The sequence below is a fragment of the Perna viridis genome, chromosome 3 (assembly GCF_037379345.1).
Source record: "Perna viridis isolate PV_CMFRI_1.1 ecotype Kerala chromosome 3, ASM3737934v1, whole genome shotgun sequence".
In the NCBI taxonomy this organism is placed as follows: Eukaryota; Metazoa; Mollusca; class Bivalvia; order Mytilida; family Mytilidae; genus Perna; species Perna viridis.
In genome coordinates this window covers 40678000-40697518 of record NC_142447.1, presented here as the reverse complement: position 1 = coordinate 40697518, position 19519 = coordinate 40678000, and the positions used below count along the sequence as shown (strand labels likewise).

General features: G+C 33.2%; 1 protein-coding gene across 17 annotated transcripts in view; it reads right to left on the bottom strand.

Moving 5' to 3' along the window:
• Positions 1-19519, bottom strand: part of LOC148622270 (protein unc-13 homolog B-like) — a 142858-nt gene that overhangs the window by 99792 nt on the left and 23547 nt on the right. For 3 of the 17 annotated variants that reach the window (XM_088571987.1, XM_088571988.1, XM_088571999.1), the window contains exons 1-2: positions 6122-6391; positions 1239-1268 (exon numbers count right to left, since the gene is read on the bottom strand). In XM_088571987.1, the coding sequence (XP_088428113.1) occupies positions 1239-1268; positions 6122-6272 (181 nt within the window). In that variant the 5' untranslated portion in view covers positions 6273-6391. Of the gene's footprint in view, positions 1-1238; positions 1269-3658; positions 3829-6121; positions 6401-19519 lie in introns of those variants that run through there. The other 14 variants (XM_088571995.1, XM_088571998.1, XM_088572001.1 and 11 more) reach the window with 10 other exon arrangements.

Here is a 19519-nt window from a genome sequence, read left to right as displayed (position 1 = left end):
TACATGTTAAACTACCCATCAAATCCTGTACAAAATGGGCAACATAATACATTACATGGTATAGTAAAGTACATGTACAATATACACTGTCAAAAGTATCAACTGTTACAACCATGCCTTTATATGCATACATGAATATTGTACTTTAAGTTTGCGTCTGTCAATTTTTAACCTAAATAGTTATGGAATGCATGATATTTCTACTCCACCAAAGACAACATAAAACAGATATGATATGCTAATGAACTAAACCTGGTTGGAGCATGATTGTCAAACAGGATGAACGATTATTTAAAATATGCCTTCAGTTGAAAAAGGATTTCCTACATATCAATAGCCATGTTGCAACTTCTTGAACATAAATATACATGTATAAAGCTAGTTTTAGCTTTGAAATGTCAGGATAAAATTAAATTCATCTAAACATGATAAGATATTTTAACATTTACATTTGTAAATTTGTACATGTACTATAGTACATACAAGTAGGCACTACAGTTGGTTTAAAAAAATATGACCATCCATACGTATATTGTACGTGTACATCCACGGACTTTCTAAGTGATTGATTAATTGATGTAGATAAATGTACTTTCATGTCGTTTGTAAATAAATTTTGTATTACATGCAAGAATACATGTATTTTGAATTATCAAATCTTATCAAATCATTGTGAAGTTTAACTGATATAACTTATATTGTACATGTAAGCTATGCGCATGTACATTTGTACACTGTACAAGTGCATGCAAAAATACTTCAATGGTATACATCACATACAGATGTGCATTATGTCATACATGTATGTAAATTAATTTTAAAATAAGGATTTCATGCTTCATCGGAATGTGGACTTGGGTGTTTTTGAAATGTACATGTATACATTGTATGTTTATGTTAGTTAGTTTACACTTACTTTGTAAACAAAGTTTGACACTAACAGTAGTCTGGTAGTCCTGTGCCACCCTAATTTGAGAGAGAACTACCTTCAAATTTTAATGGGTATTCCTTTGGGCTACCTAAATTAATTCTTAAAATTTCACTATACCTAAAGACAGGGCTGCAAGATAATTTTGAGGACTACCTAATTAATTGATCAGAAAGTCATTTGGGCTACCTAGCTAAAAACTTAGTGTCAAACCCTGGTAAACATGTAAATGTATACACAAAGTAGACAAATTCTAAAATCTAGTATTCAAGTATGTACAGTTTATGTAAATATAATGGGATTTACTCACCTGAAGGTCCAATCAGTCTTGCCTTTTTCACTGAAAAAATATAAGTATTTATAATATGAAGTATACTACACATATATAATGTGGATACAAGGTGTACTAGTACAATGTAATTTTAGACACAAAATTAATTGTTTTATTTCCTGCTACCAGTACCAGCATGAAAATCTTTATTTTACAAAGACATTTTACATTGAGTTAATGGGGAAACAATCTAGACTTTGACAGCACTTGATCATATTAAAGTGGCCATAAGAAATGTTTTAGGGTAGGCACAAAAACTAGGGTAAATAGGGTAGCAGGTAACACACATATTTGTTTTACCATGCTGTTAGTGTTACCAATTAAATTGGCAATTAAGTACAGTCTGGGGCAAAATCATTTTGTCATTCTGTAAGTCAACTTACATGTACAGATTGTACATGTACATGTATGACATACTGGTCATTATTTTAATATCAAATCAGGCATCTGGACAGTTTTCTTCATTTTTATTCTTTTGATCAGCATTTCTACTGCAAATGGGATTTTTTCTTAAAAAATGACCCTCCAAAGTGGAGTTGGAATAAAATGATTTTAAAATAAGTCTCTAGTTTACAGTGAACCTACATTGTTCATACATTCTGCCTGTATAGTGCATACATTTGTACCATAAATAGTTTGTGATTATGAGATTTATAACAATTCAATAATATATATACACTGTATGTTAATGAAAATGTAATTTCATATTGGTCTGGTTATAGGTTTGAGGTCTGTCATTTTGGTCGAGGTGGTCGTATTGAACTCGAGGCATCGCCGAGGGCTATAATGGCTGTCGAAGGCAAAATGATTGACCGAAACCTATAACAAGGCCAAATGAAAGTACATATTTTTTGACAATTTTATTAACCAACTCAACTAGATGATTTGTAAACAGTTGTTTTCCTGTTTTACCAAGGACATGTAGGTTTATTTGCATTATTCAGTCTTAAATACCCCTTTTGTATAAAAAGAAAGATTTTTTTGTGTTTCTGCACCTTTCAGTTCTGGTGATCAAAGTTCATTAAATCCAATTATTACTCAAAATGGTTGTGTCAAACGACTGAAAGTTATGATGCCGTATTGGCCCCGTATAGATGCCCGGTTTGAATTCATATCAATTGGTCAGTTTTTGACATATTTTAACATATTTTGGTTAATTTTGTACTCATATGGGAAAAGATATTTAAATTAGTGGACATGGCAGATTTGCAATCTATAATGTATGTGTAGAACATAGTGACTCCACTCTGGAAAATAGAGAAACTAAAATCAGTTACAGTACATAATTTGTACATGTAAATCAAAATGTACAAAATGTATGTCACCTAAATCAATGTTTTCAGTTTTATTCATTTAAATTTCTTGGCAGTTTCAAAATGGCTATTACACAGTCCCTGCCTACTACATGTACATGTATCTGTAATCCCTTCGGAAGAGAACAGATCATTAGTAATCCTAACAAAACCAGAAGTGCCACAGGGTTTTAAGAGATTTCATTGCATGCTAATAACATTCATGTAAATGTACATTTTTGAACATATATTTTTTGACACCTTGCAATATTTAAAAAATTGCTAAAATATCTATTTTATTGTACATCTACATTTTTTGGTAGATTGTTATTCACTAATTAGCATAAATTTTGAATATTGAACATGTACACATCATACAAGTACAAAAAGTACAAATGTATATTTACACATGTATATACATTATGACATGCAAATGTACATTACTTTACATCTGTTGAAAGTACAATCAAAATCAATGTACATGTAAGTACAATATTGTGATAAAAGTGGAACCTATTGATTACAGAATATCAACAATCTGTTAAACATTTGGTCTTAAATTTTGGACACTGACTTGCTAAACAGGAGAGGACGAAAAATCTGTTTTTTGAGAATTACTCGTGGGTGAGAACTACCTGTGTATTGTACTCTTTGACCAGTACATTTTAAAATTAAAAAAAAAATAAATAAAGCAATTCATCTTTAAAAAAATAAGATATAAAATAAATGAAATTAAAAAATTAGCAAAAAATATACATGCATAATCAGTGTTCTCCCCATGAAACTAAGAAAAACAGAATTCATAAAGTTAGTTTTATTTTTGAAAATTTCAATTATTCAACAAAGTCTGTTGTCTCCTCTATCTAAACAAATGTACTGTATGTACCACAAAGAAAAAAAAAACACTAGACACAATGACTTCAGTTCATTTTCCATTATTGCATTTAGGTAAGCTCAAAGAGTTGTGACAGACTAGCGCTTTAGAAACGTTATCTCAGTTCTATGTTGACAGAAACTAGAAAAAAATATGACATGAATGAATGAGAAAAATTATACGTTGTTTGTACAAAACATTATCACACTGTTTCTGAGCTTTGACAAACTTACCGCAAACGCAAAATAGCGACATTATGTCTTCTCCTTCCATTTTAGCGAAAATTTATTCAACAAAATTCCTAAATCCATTTAATCGACATATCAAAGGGGTCTTTCACTCTATCCATTCTCGCATCTGTCATGAACAGTGACCGAAGCCGCCATCTTGTTTACGTGACGTCACATGTCAATCATAAATATTCATCATATGTAATTTCTTTTTTTTTATTATGGGAAAAGTTCTATAACTCTATATGGCGTGGAATATTATCGCTATAAGTCAACGGAACCAAACAGAAATCGTAGCATTAGAATGTGAGATTTCAGTTCACCTCAATATTTTATAGGAAGGAGTAATCAAGGGAACCAAGGTTATAGCGATAATAAAAGAATGTAATCCAGGGACAAAGACCAGACATGGAAAACAGACATACACAACAAAGAACATAAAATAACTAAAATCATACATACAAAGTAACAAAGACAAATGAGCAACTCGGGCTCCACTAAAAACTGGGAGCATGGACCAGGTGCACCGGTAGGGTAAGCGTCCTCTGCTTTTCTAGGAACACTCGCCGAGTTGCTCATAAAAAGTCAAGTCCGGGGTAGACAAACGAGGAAACGAAAACTATGACCCGTTGAATAAATCAGTTTTCATGGTGCAGATGGATACACCATAACGATCCACGAGTTCATGATGACTACCATAAAACTTCTGTAGTGATGACTTCAATCTTGTAACAACATAACCCTGTTCCAGAAGCCTATTTGTTAGAGTTCTAGCGCGATACAAAATGTCTGCATAGTTTCGGCAAGCTCTTGCATAACGTATGAGTTGTGATATGAACACTCCATACGCAGGTGCCGAAGGGATGTTGCCACAGATGAAAGGAAAGTTGACAATTCTGAATGAAAAGTCATCACGTTTGTCGTAAAGTTTGGTCAATAGTTTTCCTTTACCATCGATTTCTAAGTGTAGGTCAAGATATGAGGCTGACAGAAGTGTAACAGGAAGTCCCTGGTTCATATCACAAAATTGAATAATGTTGGCCCCTGTTCTTACACGGTTCCTTTATGAATAAACAAAGGTTTCGTATTTCTTATAATGATTCATTTGTGGTATAAATGTGTATTTCATATCTATTTTGTAAAGAATTATAATGAAGGCAAAAAACAATAAATGGGATTCGTCCTCCACTTGGTCGACACAGAGTTTACAAGATCTTTCATTTGATGGAATTTTTGGTTTGGAGTATCTACCAGTTTCAAAAGCTTATGAAATAAATCCTTTAAGTATGATACAATTAAGGTATTGTTGTTGCTCGAATTTTGTAATTCTACAGCAAAACAGGAGTTTGCCCTATGCCTCAGTCCTCTTTTAATTTTTGAGAATTCAGACAAATTTAATTCTAGATCACTATAATTTTGAAGTTTTGTAAAATAGTTGCTACGAAATATTAAGGGAATCAATTTTTATCTTTTTTAGTGAGTTTTTTTTTTTTGACATATCAACCATAACAGTGTTTTGTACTAGGAATTGCACAGGGAAGAATCGGGCTTCCGGTGCCCTCAATTAACAACAAACAATGAATTATATTACTCTATGTAATGAAGACACATTCCTAACTGATATCACATTTCACAGATTTTTTAAATACTCTACCAACGTAAATTTAAGAGTATTTACGTTGACTGCCCGGGCTACCCCTTGGACTTAGCTACTCAGCAGCAAGGTTCGGGTAGAGTGACTGGGTATGCGTTGACTATGTTTAAAAAAACACATGCCGCACTTCATTTGTCGCCAGGTGATCTGAAGAAAAAAAACGAAAGGAAAGGAAAAGCACCCCAGTATTGATCAAAACTTTGTGTTTGTGAATTTTTCAAAACACCATATTTATTCTTAATTTTGGCACATCCAATACATTTGAATGAATTTCTTACTTCGGTCAATTTTCACACATGAGTACAATATGCATTCACCGCTCAAATCTCTAAGAGTCTGGAAATACAGTATCAAGGGGAAATATGTTAGAAATCTTTACAAAATGTGTTTATTACATGTACATCTGTGAGATGTTATAGTTAATGTCAAATGTGAGTATAGTACATACACATCAGGGAAATATAACTACCAATGTTTCTACTGACCCCTGAAGCAATCATAGAGGTTCAGCCAGAAACGCCATCACACATCAAAAACGTTTACAAGTAAAAAGTGCATTGAGCATATTGTTAAAATTGTAATTTGAAAGAATTTTGTTGACCAACAGATAAGTCATAATGGGTAAAAATATTTAGAGATACCACAAGTTAAGGAAGAAGATGCCAAAGGGGGTGGGGTGGGTGGGATTGGGGGGTAAAGTTCGTAAAAGTTGGTAGGTTTATGGAATCCGTATTCTATACCTTTTGATAACCGTTTACTTCCTTGCACCTGCTCAGCCCTAACATCAAGATTTTCTAATGTATAATTATTACCTCTGACGAATTCACGTAAAGGACTCGAAATACAAAGAAATTCCTCATTGACTAGGACACAGTTCCTATCGGCTACTCGCTCTTTCTTCAGTTTCAAGCGAAGGAAACCTTCCACAAAAAGTGAATTCCTTAGTATGTCTGTCAAACACATACTATATCAAGTTAGAATCGCCTGGTCTTTATTTCTCAATGTCACTTAGAAATGTTAATTCATAGAAGAACCTGATCACTAGTACATTATATTCCATTATGCATTTTTGCCACATTTATTCTGTTAACAAATACATATTTCAGACGTCCAGACCGAGTCACACATTTAGGCAGTTAGGACATATGATTTTTAATTTCAAAGAGACAATCATTTTAGTATTAACATATGGTGACAGGTACGTAATTTGATAACAAAACATGTTTCCATTAGAAAAAAATATAAACGATCTTTTCAAACGATTTAGGTATAAATTTGAACACATTTTCATCTGTAATAATCGATAGCGTGTGTCATATTGAGAGCAATCCGTATGTTTTAGTCGAAATGGTATATATCCGTATACGCACAGCCTTAACAAGATTATTTGGCCATCGTTCGATCTCCGCATGAAACATGAGGACGATCGTGTTCCTCTTCAAGAGGGACTCTGCAAATGAGGTTAAATACTACATAGAAAAATTGTCGGACACATAGTTGTTTGAACAGAAGGACGGCCAGTCTGCTGTTGCCTCACACTTTGAAATGGCATACAAGTGAATAACTATGGGGCCTATGAGGAACCTATTAGTACATTGTCGGAAATGTGGTTGTCTACAGATGGATCATCCTAGCATTGTCAGATATTGTGGGTGTTTCTATAGAGAACCATAGGATCCTCCATACTACGCATAGCCTCCGTAGACCTTCATCTTATTGTATTTCTCACGTCAGGTTGCCCTAACCATTTAATTTGTTTGTGTTACTCACATGCTTATTTTTCTGTCCATAAATATTACACTTCGAATCAAAATATCATGGCTAAACTTCAGTAATGCGTTATGAACCACGAATACGAAATAGCATGAATGTTCGGTAACAAGCTTTTTATTTCGTTTTTTAAACACGCCAAGAAATGTCAAGTGCGTGCCAGTCAGTCTATTCATCCCCGAAGTCATACGTCGGATACGTTTAGCTTTGCGTCTAAGTTACGGAGTTCCTGAAATGACTCAACATCACTAAAAATGAAACTAATATACATTAGGAAGTATATAGCAATACACTCAATGTTCTGACCGGATATTGCCTTCGTCGTCTAACTGATGTCGATTTCGTTACCATTTTCATAATCGATGATTCAAGAGAATATCTAAATGATTTTTTTCTCGTTTTTTTATGTCACACATAAAGCCCTTAAAAAGAAATGATTACTGTAGCACTTTCTTTTGCATATTATCTAATTACGTTGTGAAGTCCCTAATTGGTGCAATGATAACGTCAGTTGTTTTTATTTTTCCACGGCCTCTTGTTTGGCCATTAAATAATCAAAAGAAAAAAATGACTTCATTATTGCAAGAAAAACTGAGACATTAACTGCATTATGCGAAAGAAAGCAACATGTTTGCGCACAGACAACAATAAAAAAAATATGTACTACTTTCCTATTTGCACATATATTTTTTTCTAAGTTTTGTGAGTAGTTGAACCATAAAAAAGTTCCAGCAACTTATGTAAGGTGAGTTACAACAATGAGTAGCCACTACCAGAATCAATGGCTGACTGTTTGGAAATTCGGTGGGTGTTTGTAGAAAGCAGAAGACGCTTACTCTACCGTTGCACCTGGTCCTGCTTCCAGTTTTTAGTGGAGTCCGAGTTGCTCATTTAATTTTGTTTCTTTGTATGTATTATTTTAGTTACTTTAATTATGTTCTTTGTTGTGTTTGTCTGTTTTCCATGTCTGGTCTTTGTCCCTGGATTACATTCTTTTGGTTTCCGCTAGAATCTTGGTTCCCTTGATTACTCTTCCAATTACAGGATCTATGGTAGGACTGGCAATACAGAATTATTCGCTAGATGAGGAATACCAGTATCAAGTGCTACTTGGTCGACCACTACATAGGAACAACATTCAATTTGACTTTGAAATATTTAAGGGCCTTTGTCATTGACATATAATTCATTGCCTAGCCCATTATGATAGAAGTCTATGATACCCTTACATGGTGAGGCATCTGACTTTCTTTATATTTTATTTACTAGTTTGACAAATGTATGTATTTCGTCCTTTTTATCTAATGTTTTGCTATCATATTTCTATAATATTTGATATTTAATTTCATGTATTATATATAAGAATAAAAGACAGAGGAGAGCCCTTTTGCTGATCAAATATGTGATATTAAAATAAAAAATTATTTTCATTACTATTCACCAGCTCAAAACAGGAGGCCAAACGCCTGGTACCAATGTGATGACTTGACAGGAAGTGACCTTAAAAAAACAACAGAACAAATCCCTTCTTCATGCAGTAAAAGCCACGAGATTTATTAGAGGTAAAATAAAAGATTGGTTTCAATATAAGATTTCAAAAATAATGAGATTATCACCAGTCATGGAAAGGTATGTTGTTTCTACCAATCTCTGTAAAAATATCGACTTAAAATAAAAATCCATGTCCCTAGAAAACCAAATGATTGCTGCCTTAAAATTAGTATGATAGACCACTTGATCTTTTAAAGCGAGCAATGTAAGTAGTAAAGTGGTATAACTCATGTATGGAAGAACATTTACTTCAAAGGAATGTTGAGTAAACTTACTACTAAGTACAAATACCCTCAACTATTTTTTTCATAACTACAAAACTGGTTGACATCCCTGACTCACTGACCTCAACGAAAGTAAGATTTACACATCAGTATAGTGGTGAGTAGAAATGAATCATAAAAATATATATCCTTAAACATCGAATCATCATCAATACATCAATATAAAGATACGTCATCTATTGTGAAACCAGTCGATTAAATAACAAAAGTTAGTTAAAATCCTTACAAAATACATCGCCAGAAGGCCATAATTTGTCACAAAACAAATAGTATGTCGGCTACAATTAAATGTGTCCGACCTTTTCAAATTTTGTTCTTTTGTCTCTTAACGGACATAAAAATGGTCGATTGACATTTGTAATGATATATAACATAAATTATACTTACACGCAGATAAAAAATACTAATATGTAACATTCGCCAATAATGCATGCATATTATTATTGCAATTAACAGAAAATGGAAGTTTTTCAACTACAGTTTTGTCTAACAATGCAGGCTAAAAAAACTTAAATCAGACATTACGCAGTCAACGCTTGGTAATGCTACAAGACGGGAATAGAATTCTAACGTTATTAAGATCGAGAAAAAGACAATTCGTTCTAAAGCGATTTGCCGACTGAGCCAAGGAAAATTGAGTTACAATATACAAGACTAATACCATTGACAGTCAAAAAAGGAACGAATATGGTGAAACGCAATAAATGCACCAGCGTATAACATAAATACAAAATAGTAAATACTTTCAAAGAACACCAAAAGGACTTCAACAAATATAAACACACTTTTAAGTAAGCTCTGAAAGGCACCGACTACAAAAGTTATAGATTACAAGATAACAGAACAATGACGCTAAAAAGTAAAGACATATAAATGACCCATAACATCTCCAGACTCAACATGGGCATCCGCATGTCTACGGTGGGATTTAACGGAATTGTAATTTTGCTTTGTTTTGGCATCGTTTGTACTTGGTTGTTTAGTTTTATTTAGGGGTGTCTATATTGATTTGTGTTACATTTGTTATACGAACACAAAAAAATTGCGGACGTATATTGGTATGGCGCTGTCGTCGTCGGAAGACACTTAGTTTTCGTGTGATAACTTGAGTATTAGATGATTGATTTTTATAAAATTTTATAACAAAGTTACAAAAGCAAAGGGAAGATTGGTATTGATATTTTGGGTTATAGGCTATAACCCTAACCGATTTAGAATTAGGACCAGAAAGGGACCTAAAACAAGCATTTCATACAATTCAATTATATTACCCCAAGCTTAGGAGTGACATTGTTCCACAATATTTTATACCACAATGGTCAGACTTGAAATGAATTTTGGGGTAAAGACTAGAGTTTTTTTTTAGAAATTAGGGGCCAAAGAGGGAGGTGGGGTGGTGCGACAGAAACATACATTTTCCTGATGTCCAGGGAATAACTTGACTATTATTTATTTTTGCCCCTATTTAAATTTTTTTATTTGATAACTTATGAAAACTCATGCCTATGTTTTTTTAAATCATATTTCAGATACTTCTTAATTTAAGGGATCAAAGGGGCTTCACCCCCCAAAAAATCAACTTTTTTGTTTTTGGTCCGACTTTGAAAAAAGAAAAAAAATGGATACCTTAGGAAAATCCACCTTTGTGTTTTTTACTTAGACATCTCTTACTGTTTTCGAGTTATAAAGGGGCCAGACTCCAAAAAATCGGCTTTTCAATTTTTGGTTTGAATTTGAAAATTTTCAATTGAATTCCAAGTTTTGTGCTATTTTGTGCCCAAACCATTTGTTGTGTCTATAATGAATCGCAAGTCCCTATGCTTAAGTGTGTCAAAAAGTGTGTCCACACTTGCCACAGTTGTTCTGGTTCGACCACTGCAAAGTTTTTATTGGAATATTCCTACTGGAAATGTCAAACATTTCATTGATTATAAAAATAGTAAAGTTTTGATAGTGTGAAAGGAGCTCACATTGCCAAATACCTTTTAATTCAATGTTCAACAGACAACATAACAATTTTCCACTTTAACTTCTACTGATACGGTCACTAGCCCCATAGATTCCACAGACAAAACTATCAAATGATTTCGGGTTTTCAATTGCTCAAACAATAGCAGCAAATGCATAGAAGAGAAAATCTGGTCTTGAAATTCTCACGCCCAATAATTGGGAATGGAATCTACCGCTGATACCAATACCATTATCTATTGGTGCAAACTAAAGCAAAAATGTCATAATAAAAACTTATATTTGTTTTTAACTTTGAACATTTCAGCAAATGCAACATAAATATATGTCTATAGAAATGTCATGAAGGAAATAAGTAATAATATTCTAACGTAAGCTTGTCTGTTTTGCGACGTATTAAATTCGGAATTGATTGATTCTATATGTTCTTGTGTTATATCACAATATCCATAGCCATTCCGCTATTGTGACGCTCTTACTATGTCTGTCAGCTTCATAGCATGGAAAAGTCATTAAGTTCTTTGAAATGTTACGCAGCCAGTCTAGATTTAAAAAAAGTTGTTAATGACAGGATAACATAGGAAGAATGACAGTTTGTCGTTAAGACAAAAACCAAGACCAAGAACGGTCGAAGAATGCATTTTGAAAACATTTTCCGCAATTCGACAGTTTTTCGAGTGAGTAAGCAAAGTATTTTAGTGTTACAAAACCGTTCTACAGTTGTTTATACATTGATCGTCAAAGTTTCCAGTTAAATTAGAAAATAAATAAATAAATAAATAAAATACTTGTAATGTAATAGGATTGTCGAATGGTACAGTCATAAGTCGTTTACGAAGAGGAGGCAATAGTATGAGGTAGAAATGTAGACTTAACTAAAAAGATTCCATATAATATTATCAATTTATTCATTAGTACACATTTCATATAGCTGTTTATCCGCTGACCAAAGTCTGCAGCATGGTTATGTTGATACAAGATTAAACTCATCACTGCAAAAATATATGGTCGCCATCATGAACTCGTGGATCGTTATGATGTATCCATCTGCACCAAGATAACCGATTTGTTCACCGTGTCTGAATTTTCCTTTTTTCTTTCGTCTATCGTGGACGTAACATTTTATTAGCAATTAACTCGACGGGTATTTCTAGAAAAGAAGAGGACATCTACCCTACCGGTGCACCTGGTTTTAGTGGAGTCCGGATTCTCATTTACTTTTGTTTCTTTGTACGTGATATTTTGGTTATTTGATGTTCTTTGCATGTGTGTCAATTTCCTTTGTCTAGTCATTATTCTTGGATTATCTTTTAATTACCGTTCCAATCGTGGCTCCCTTAATTTCCATTTTTGATTTATAAGTCGACGATAAACAATTGGAGTACTAGTGTCTGATTTACCGAACACTAACTTAACTTGTATTATTTCAACCATCAGCGAAAATTTCAAGATTAATGTCAAAGAACGTCAGGACGTCATTTTACAGTATTTCTTTTGTCAAAAATATATAAGATTTGTCGAAAAAAATATAATCCAATGAATAAATGAAAGATTTTTTTTATTCAGTGGAACGGATTTATACTGGTGCATATGAATCTAAAGTATTCAATTAAAAAAATGTTTAATCCACAGACAAGAGACGTGAGAAAGAGAGTAATAATTTAGTTCCCGGGGTATTACATGAATCAAAAATACGAGTAATTATACATTATCAAGCAACACGAACTCTTTCAATATACCAACAGTAAAGTGAATGTCCGTAGTACATGCAGATCTGACAAGCAAGAGATCGAGAAGGAAATAAAACATTTTCCTTATAAGCTCAGTTTTGTCATATATGTATCCAAATGCTATTTATAAATGGATGCAAAAAGTTAGAAAACTGTATATGCTCTGACTTTTATAGAATTTTTTTTTCAACAAATGCTTTGCATTATCAGATTAAAATCTGTATCAATAAAAATAGAAATAGGTCAGCTAGTGAATGAGTACCTATTTATCGCTAGGCGACGAAAAAAGATAAATATTTAATGTTTTATGTCTGTAAATAGAATGGCGCAGTCCTATAATTATTTTCAAAGCATTATGTTTCCTCTATCTAATTAATGGGGGATAAATCAAGGCAAAAACTGCAAAAAGCTAAAATGCATTATCATTCGGTGTTTCCTTTACAATCCACGAAAACGTAACTACAGTGAAATTGTAATTAGATAGAAAGCAGCTTTTACGTTTGTCATCCTTATTTAAAATCTAACAAAGAAAAGTGCCACTAGATTAGTTTTAATAAATGATGGAAACCGAATACAACCAAATAGAGTATCCGTGTGTATAGATACGGTTTCCAATAAAGTGTCAGTTTCACAATAGAGGACATCTATATAAAGGGGGAGGCCAGTATTGTAATTGTAGAGTGGATTGTAACCTTTATTTCCCTATCAATGTTAAATTTCCTAAGAAATAAAGTGCATGGAATTTCCATCTTCACAAAGGATCATCTACCAGAAAGCAATTTTTAAAGAGTGTCATGAATAACGACAATATATATAAACGTCTCAGAATGTGATGGCTCTATTCGCTACACTGCTCCATCGGATCAAATTGATACAGGGAAGATATGTAAACGTATAGAAAGGTCCAAAAAATTTCCCAAGGATGTTAGAACTGTCAAATTTGCGATGCAAAGTTTTGGTCGTTCCCTCCGCGACCAGCTAGGATATATAAAATATATCCTTCGCTGGCCGGGTAATTCCTCTTCGTAGCGAAAGCTATATTTTTATAAAGCCTAACTGGCCGAGTGGTATAGGGCGCTGGATTTCGTGCAGGCGGTGTTGCCATAGATGTCACAGCGGTACGAGTTCGAGCCACGCGGAGAGAACGACAAAAAATTTGCAACGCAAAATTGCCAAGAGCTGATTTTCGATTTTGTTCAAAATTAAGATCACTTGCAGTGTAAATTCCCACAAAAACAGGCAGTTGCTCCGAAAGTGACCCCCGTGGCACCGCAAGTAAAAAATTGTAATTTCGGTAACTTACATGTAAGATCTGGTACATAAACACTATATATCGGCTAATAAAATTGTGATTACGACTATAAAACTTATGCAGTTATAACAAAAGGTGAACGTACTCCTGTCTAAGTAGTATATTTGACAGCATTTTCGCTCTACTAAAACAGCGTAGAAATCACATGCATATACTCCATAGGATGGAGATGTTGCTATATTGCCACTAACAGAGGGAACGTTACGGCAGTGAGGTCTTCAATTTTATACGTATCAAAGTTTTAAGTATGTCTATATGAGTGTCAATGTTACACCAGTTTTCAAAGACCCCCATGTAGCAAAAATATTGTCCACTAAACATGACGAATATGTTGTCGAAGTAGCAGTAGAAGCCCAAAACAACATTGCTTTTATCTGCAAAACGTATTACATCCAATGTTTATTATCAGATGTAGACGTTGAAAATGATAGCAGTAATAATACCTATACTGCTACCACTCTGTCCAAAGAAGAGATAGTGGAAAACCATAAATCTGTGCTATCCTCTTTTGGCCTCTCTACCAAGGACGAGGATTGCAATTTACCGTCTTTGTACCGGATTCCTAAACTCCACAAGAATCCATACAAACAACGCTACGTAGCTGGAGCTGAAAAATGTATCACCAAACCTCTTTCAATAAAAAACTTTTTAACTTCTATACTCACAGCTGTCAAGATTAGTATCCAGTCCTACCACGACATTTGTTACTCGCGTTGTGATATTAATTTAATGTTGATCCTGGAAAACTCGAAATATCTTCTGGAAGAGTAATCAAGGGAACCAAGATTTTAGCGGTAATCAAAAGAATGTAATCCAGGGACAAATACCAGACATGGAAAACAGACATACACAACAAAGAACATGGAGTAACTAAAATCATACATACATGGAAACTTCCAATTGAATATTATAACCAGAAAACAATTACCATTAAAACCTATGATTTGTCAACTCTAAAATACTTCTAATCTACATACTCAGTTAAAATACCGACTTAAAAACATTGTACATTGTTATTCCAAAAAAGACGTGCACCTAGATACAAATATGTAGTACTTGGTCGATGGTAAAGGAAAACTATGGACAAAACTATACGACAAACGCGATGACTTCTAATTCTGTATTGTCAACTTTCCTTTCATCTGTGGCAACATCCTTATAGCACCTGCGTATTGAGTTTTATGATCGTCATCCTGAACTTGTGGATCGTTACGGTGTATCCATTTGCACCATGAAAATGGATTTGTTCAACGTTTCATAGTTTTTTTCCCTCTTTCGTCTACCTTGAACTGGACCTTTTATGAGCAACTCGGCGGGTGTTTCTAGAAAAGCAGAGGGCGCATACCCTACCGGTGCACCTGGTCCATGCTCTCAGTTTTTAGTGGAGTCCGAGTTGATCATTAATTTTTGTTGGTTTGTTGTGTGCGTCTGTTTTCCAGGTCGGGTCTTTGTCCCTGGATTACATTTTTTCATTTCCGCTAGAATTTTGGTTCCCATGGTTACTCTCACAATTATATATGTAAGCATTGAATTAAATCATAGAAACCAATTGGTTCAGCACGGCTTGGTTACTAGTATATATTTTTAGAATTCTTTTTTTTCAATTGTAATTTTCGCTGCTTTATTTTTTTCAAATACACATATTGATTGAAATATAATTTGATTCCAATTCTGTTGAAGTATAATTTTTCCAAGATTAATAAAACAAGAATTGACAAAGAGTTGATGTAATATCGGTTTTTTCCCAATTACAATCTTGTCATCGCTAAAACTATGGAATTAATTTGGTCAGTAAATAATAAATGTGAAATTTTTACAATCATGTTAGACTTTTAAATTTTAAATTGTAAAACAGAAACGTTAATAAATGTGAAAATTATTCATTTGTTTTCGTCATTAATTTTGCTGATTTTTTTATCCAAATTGTGAACGATTAGTTTTCAAGGACTAGAATTAATTGATAACAGTGAGGGCAATACAAAAAATCATTAAAACTTAAACGATTCTGTTTCCAATATTACATTATCAATCCCAACCAAAGCTATGAAATATTCACAAGAGGTCCCTATCAGACTTGGTAGACGCGTACTTGTTGAAAGTAAGCTGATAAAGTAACATTAAAAATGTCTCACTTTAATTAACACAACGTCAGTGTGAAATGATATTAATTTGATACAAGTTACCAGTGACACCACCGTGTGGAAACGATACAAAATATATTATTTTTTCACACAAAAAAATCTTTTGTTTTCTTTTTCAAAATTGAATTTTATTTTGTAGGTTGAATTATTTGTACGCATTATCACAGTGTTTTAGCATGTCTACGATGTAGAAAATGACTGATTTTGACAAAAAATGTCACTTTTTGTTGCCATGGGAACACAATATTTGCCGTTTATTTCTCTTAAAAGCACGGTGACATATACATTTATATGCATTTTTTTTCATTTTCACTACACATACATTAAAATTTGCGAGTTTAATGGAATTGTGTAATTTAGTTATCTTTTTTACCATATTTGGTAATAGAGGGAATAATTGCCCTAATATTCTTTGTTAAATTTGAGTGAATTATATGGAAAATGACCTATATGTAAGAGGCGGATAGCCAGCTTAGATGGTCGTTGCATTTTTCTAATTCATATATTACAAGTTTTCAAAATGTAAAGTTTGAGAAGAATCTGTAATTTCAAATTTATACCCTCGAGGCACCTTAATGCATCTTTTTATAGGAACTGGGCGTCAGTCAGGTCCTATGCAGGGATCCGAAATATGAACGACTAAAATCGAGTTGCAAAAGAGGTAGGTAATTCGGAAGTGTTTGGTTTTTAACACAGGTTTAGAGCGGGTGTTCTAGGAAGCCTTGCACATTCATCGATAACTACATTATCAACCAACTCGTTATTTAAGTATAAATAGCTCCTTCTTACAAAGCCTGAATACATATTACATGTAGCTGATAGTACAATTTTAGATTAATTATAGTAGCTACGCCTATTCTGTATCAAACAATTTTTCACTTACTTCCAAGATCAGAAAATATACATCAATCTCAAGGGAATAATAACCATCAAACGAGACACTAGTTTGGAATCAGAGCCAAATATGGAATCATTAAAGAAAAGATGCAGAAATAAATATCATTTAATTGTTCGCCATTTCTTGGCCTTTCAGCATATGTTTAATCAATATTCTAAATGAAACAAAATTTCTTTGAAGAAACATGGAAGTATACCGTTAGTTTCCGGTTAATTTGAATTAACAATAAAAAGGATTCATAAAGTAGATTTAATCTGTGTTTTTATAATTAGAATATATCAGGATAGTATTTAGTCAACAGGAAGTAATAATCATAGTGCCAGATTGAAGACTGACAAATACGATATCATATTATTTTCAATACCATTTATATTCAACAAAAGGAGATCGATAACATGTCTGTCAAATATGCGTTCAATCATCTAGAAATACCTCAGTTACGGATTGAAAAAAGAAATGCAACAAAGCAAAATTCAAGATCTTAAACATGACAGGACACCTAATGTGAATGATCATGTACACAATATAAAGATCTGCCATATAAATCAGTGTTTAATCCTACTTTTCTATTTATATCTGTCTTACAATTCTTGATTAAGTGATGATCTCCATCGTATTAATCCATAATAAAGGTAGTCATAATAAACACCACAAATATTAACAAACAAGCAAGATTACCACTGACGGGATCGAAATCCAGGAAAGAGAATGTTTTATGAACAGTATGACTTTTCATCCCTCTAAGTATGGAGTATTTATCTTATAACTCATTCGCTTTTCTATAGACGAAGTTAAACGAATTAATTTCGGCGCGGCTATTGTAAGTTTAACGAGAGAGCATGATTTGACTCACAAAATTATATTCCGCCACTGAGGATCGAACCCTAGATCTCTTGGTGACAGGAAGGCGACAAATTGATTCGGCTAATGAATTAATGATTGATTGATTGATTGTTAAATGGATGAAGTGGATGATAAAATGAACATGAAATGATGAAATGAAAAATGGGATCGGACACAGAGATAATGGGGTCGAGAAATTTTGATTGCCACTGGAAATAGGGAGAGGTTGGTAGGGTCGGGCAATTTAGCCTCCTGTGGCGGAGCCATATGGTTCCTACTCCGGGAGAATACCACAGTAGGGTACTTTAACATGCGAGGAACGTGGGATCTTTCCCAACACGGTGCACCACTATGGTTTGCGGTGAGGTTTTCCGTATTATAGCCATGTCAATTTACTCGCTATATAAATATCACTACCAACTACAACGCAGGTAGGCAGTCCTGCCACATAAGTTAGTAATATGGTCAAAAGTATAATGATATTATGTAGCAACCTTCACTACGAGCCTATAAGATACCATGTTTGGAGTCCGATTAATTTGCTCATTTATTTAGTACATTGTATAATAAGTATATTGTTCATTGCTTTCATGTTCTCGCCTTTTTATGAATTTAACGAGTATTACGCTTTAAAATGAAAAACATGACAAGTTCGATGATTCAACACATTGTATTTACGAAAAAAATGAAATATTTGCGTTAATCCATTTAAGTAACATGCTTAACTTTGCAATAAGCAGTATTCTTACAGATATCTGACAGTGGATTGTATGTGATAACATCCTTTAAATGCATAAATGATATGGTATACAACAGTTAATAGTCCTATTACTTTGTGTTGGTAAAAGGAAAACAAAATGTTTAGTTAAAAGAACACATATAAAATTGTCTTGATGTAAATGATTCTGCTCACTCTATCTACCAAAAACTTTATAACAAGATTTTTATATAGAAGGAAATAATTCAGATTTAACGCAATTATGACTAAAACAATGTACTGTGAAAAAAAAACTGACATTGATGATAAGTGGTTTTGGAACTTGTTCAAGAAATGTGTTTGCAAAATGAATAGTCAAAGTACTGATATTACTGATCGACGGGCTAAGTTTGAAACTGTATCAATTCTTTTATTTGTAAGCACTTTAGCAATTGAATCCCATTATGTTTCTACAAAACTAGGTCATAATGTTCCAGTTTAATATTCAAACAGAATGTTGACCTTCATCGTCGATAAAATTAATTTTGGATATGAATTATAACCAAGAAATGATTATCTGATATTTTGTCAGAAAATAATTGACATACATAATTGCTCTAAGAAGGAATGTCCATAGTGAAAAGTACATTGAACCCTCAGGCGCTTGATCGTTACATTTCATCATCAGTGTTAGATAAATGTCTCATTAAAGTATATTAAAATCAGAGATAAGTGAAGACTGTCTTTATCAATATCGATATGTTATCTATAGGAATCGTCGATATCGATATGTTATCTATAGGAATCATCGATAACGATAGGTTATCTATAGGAATCGTCGAAATAATACTAATCAAATGATAACTTGTTTAAGACCAAATGGCTTCAGTGACAATTCATCTGAAAGTCCATTTACATTCAATATTAGTTTTACAAATACCATTTGATATTTATAAACGATATCACCATACTACCATACTTTCTACAACATGAATTTTATACTAGATTCGGACTTT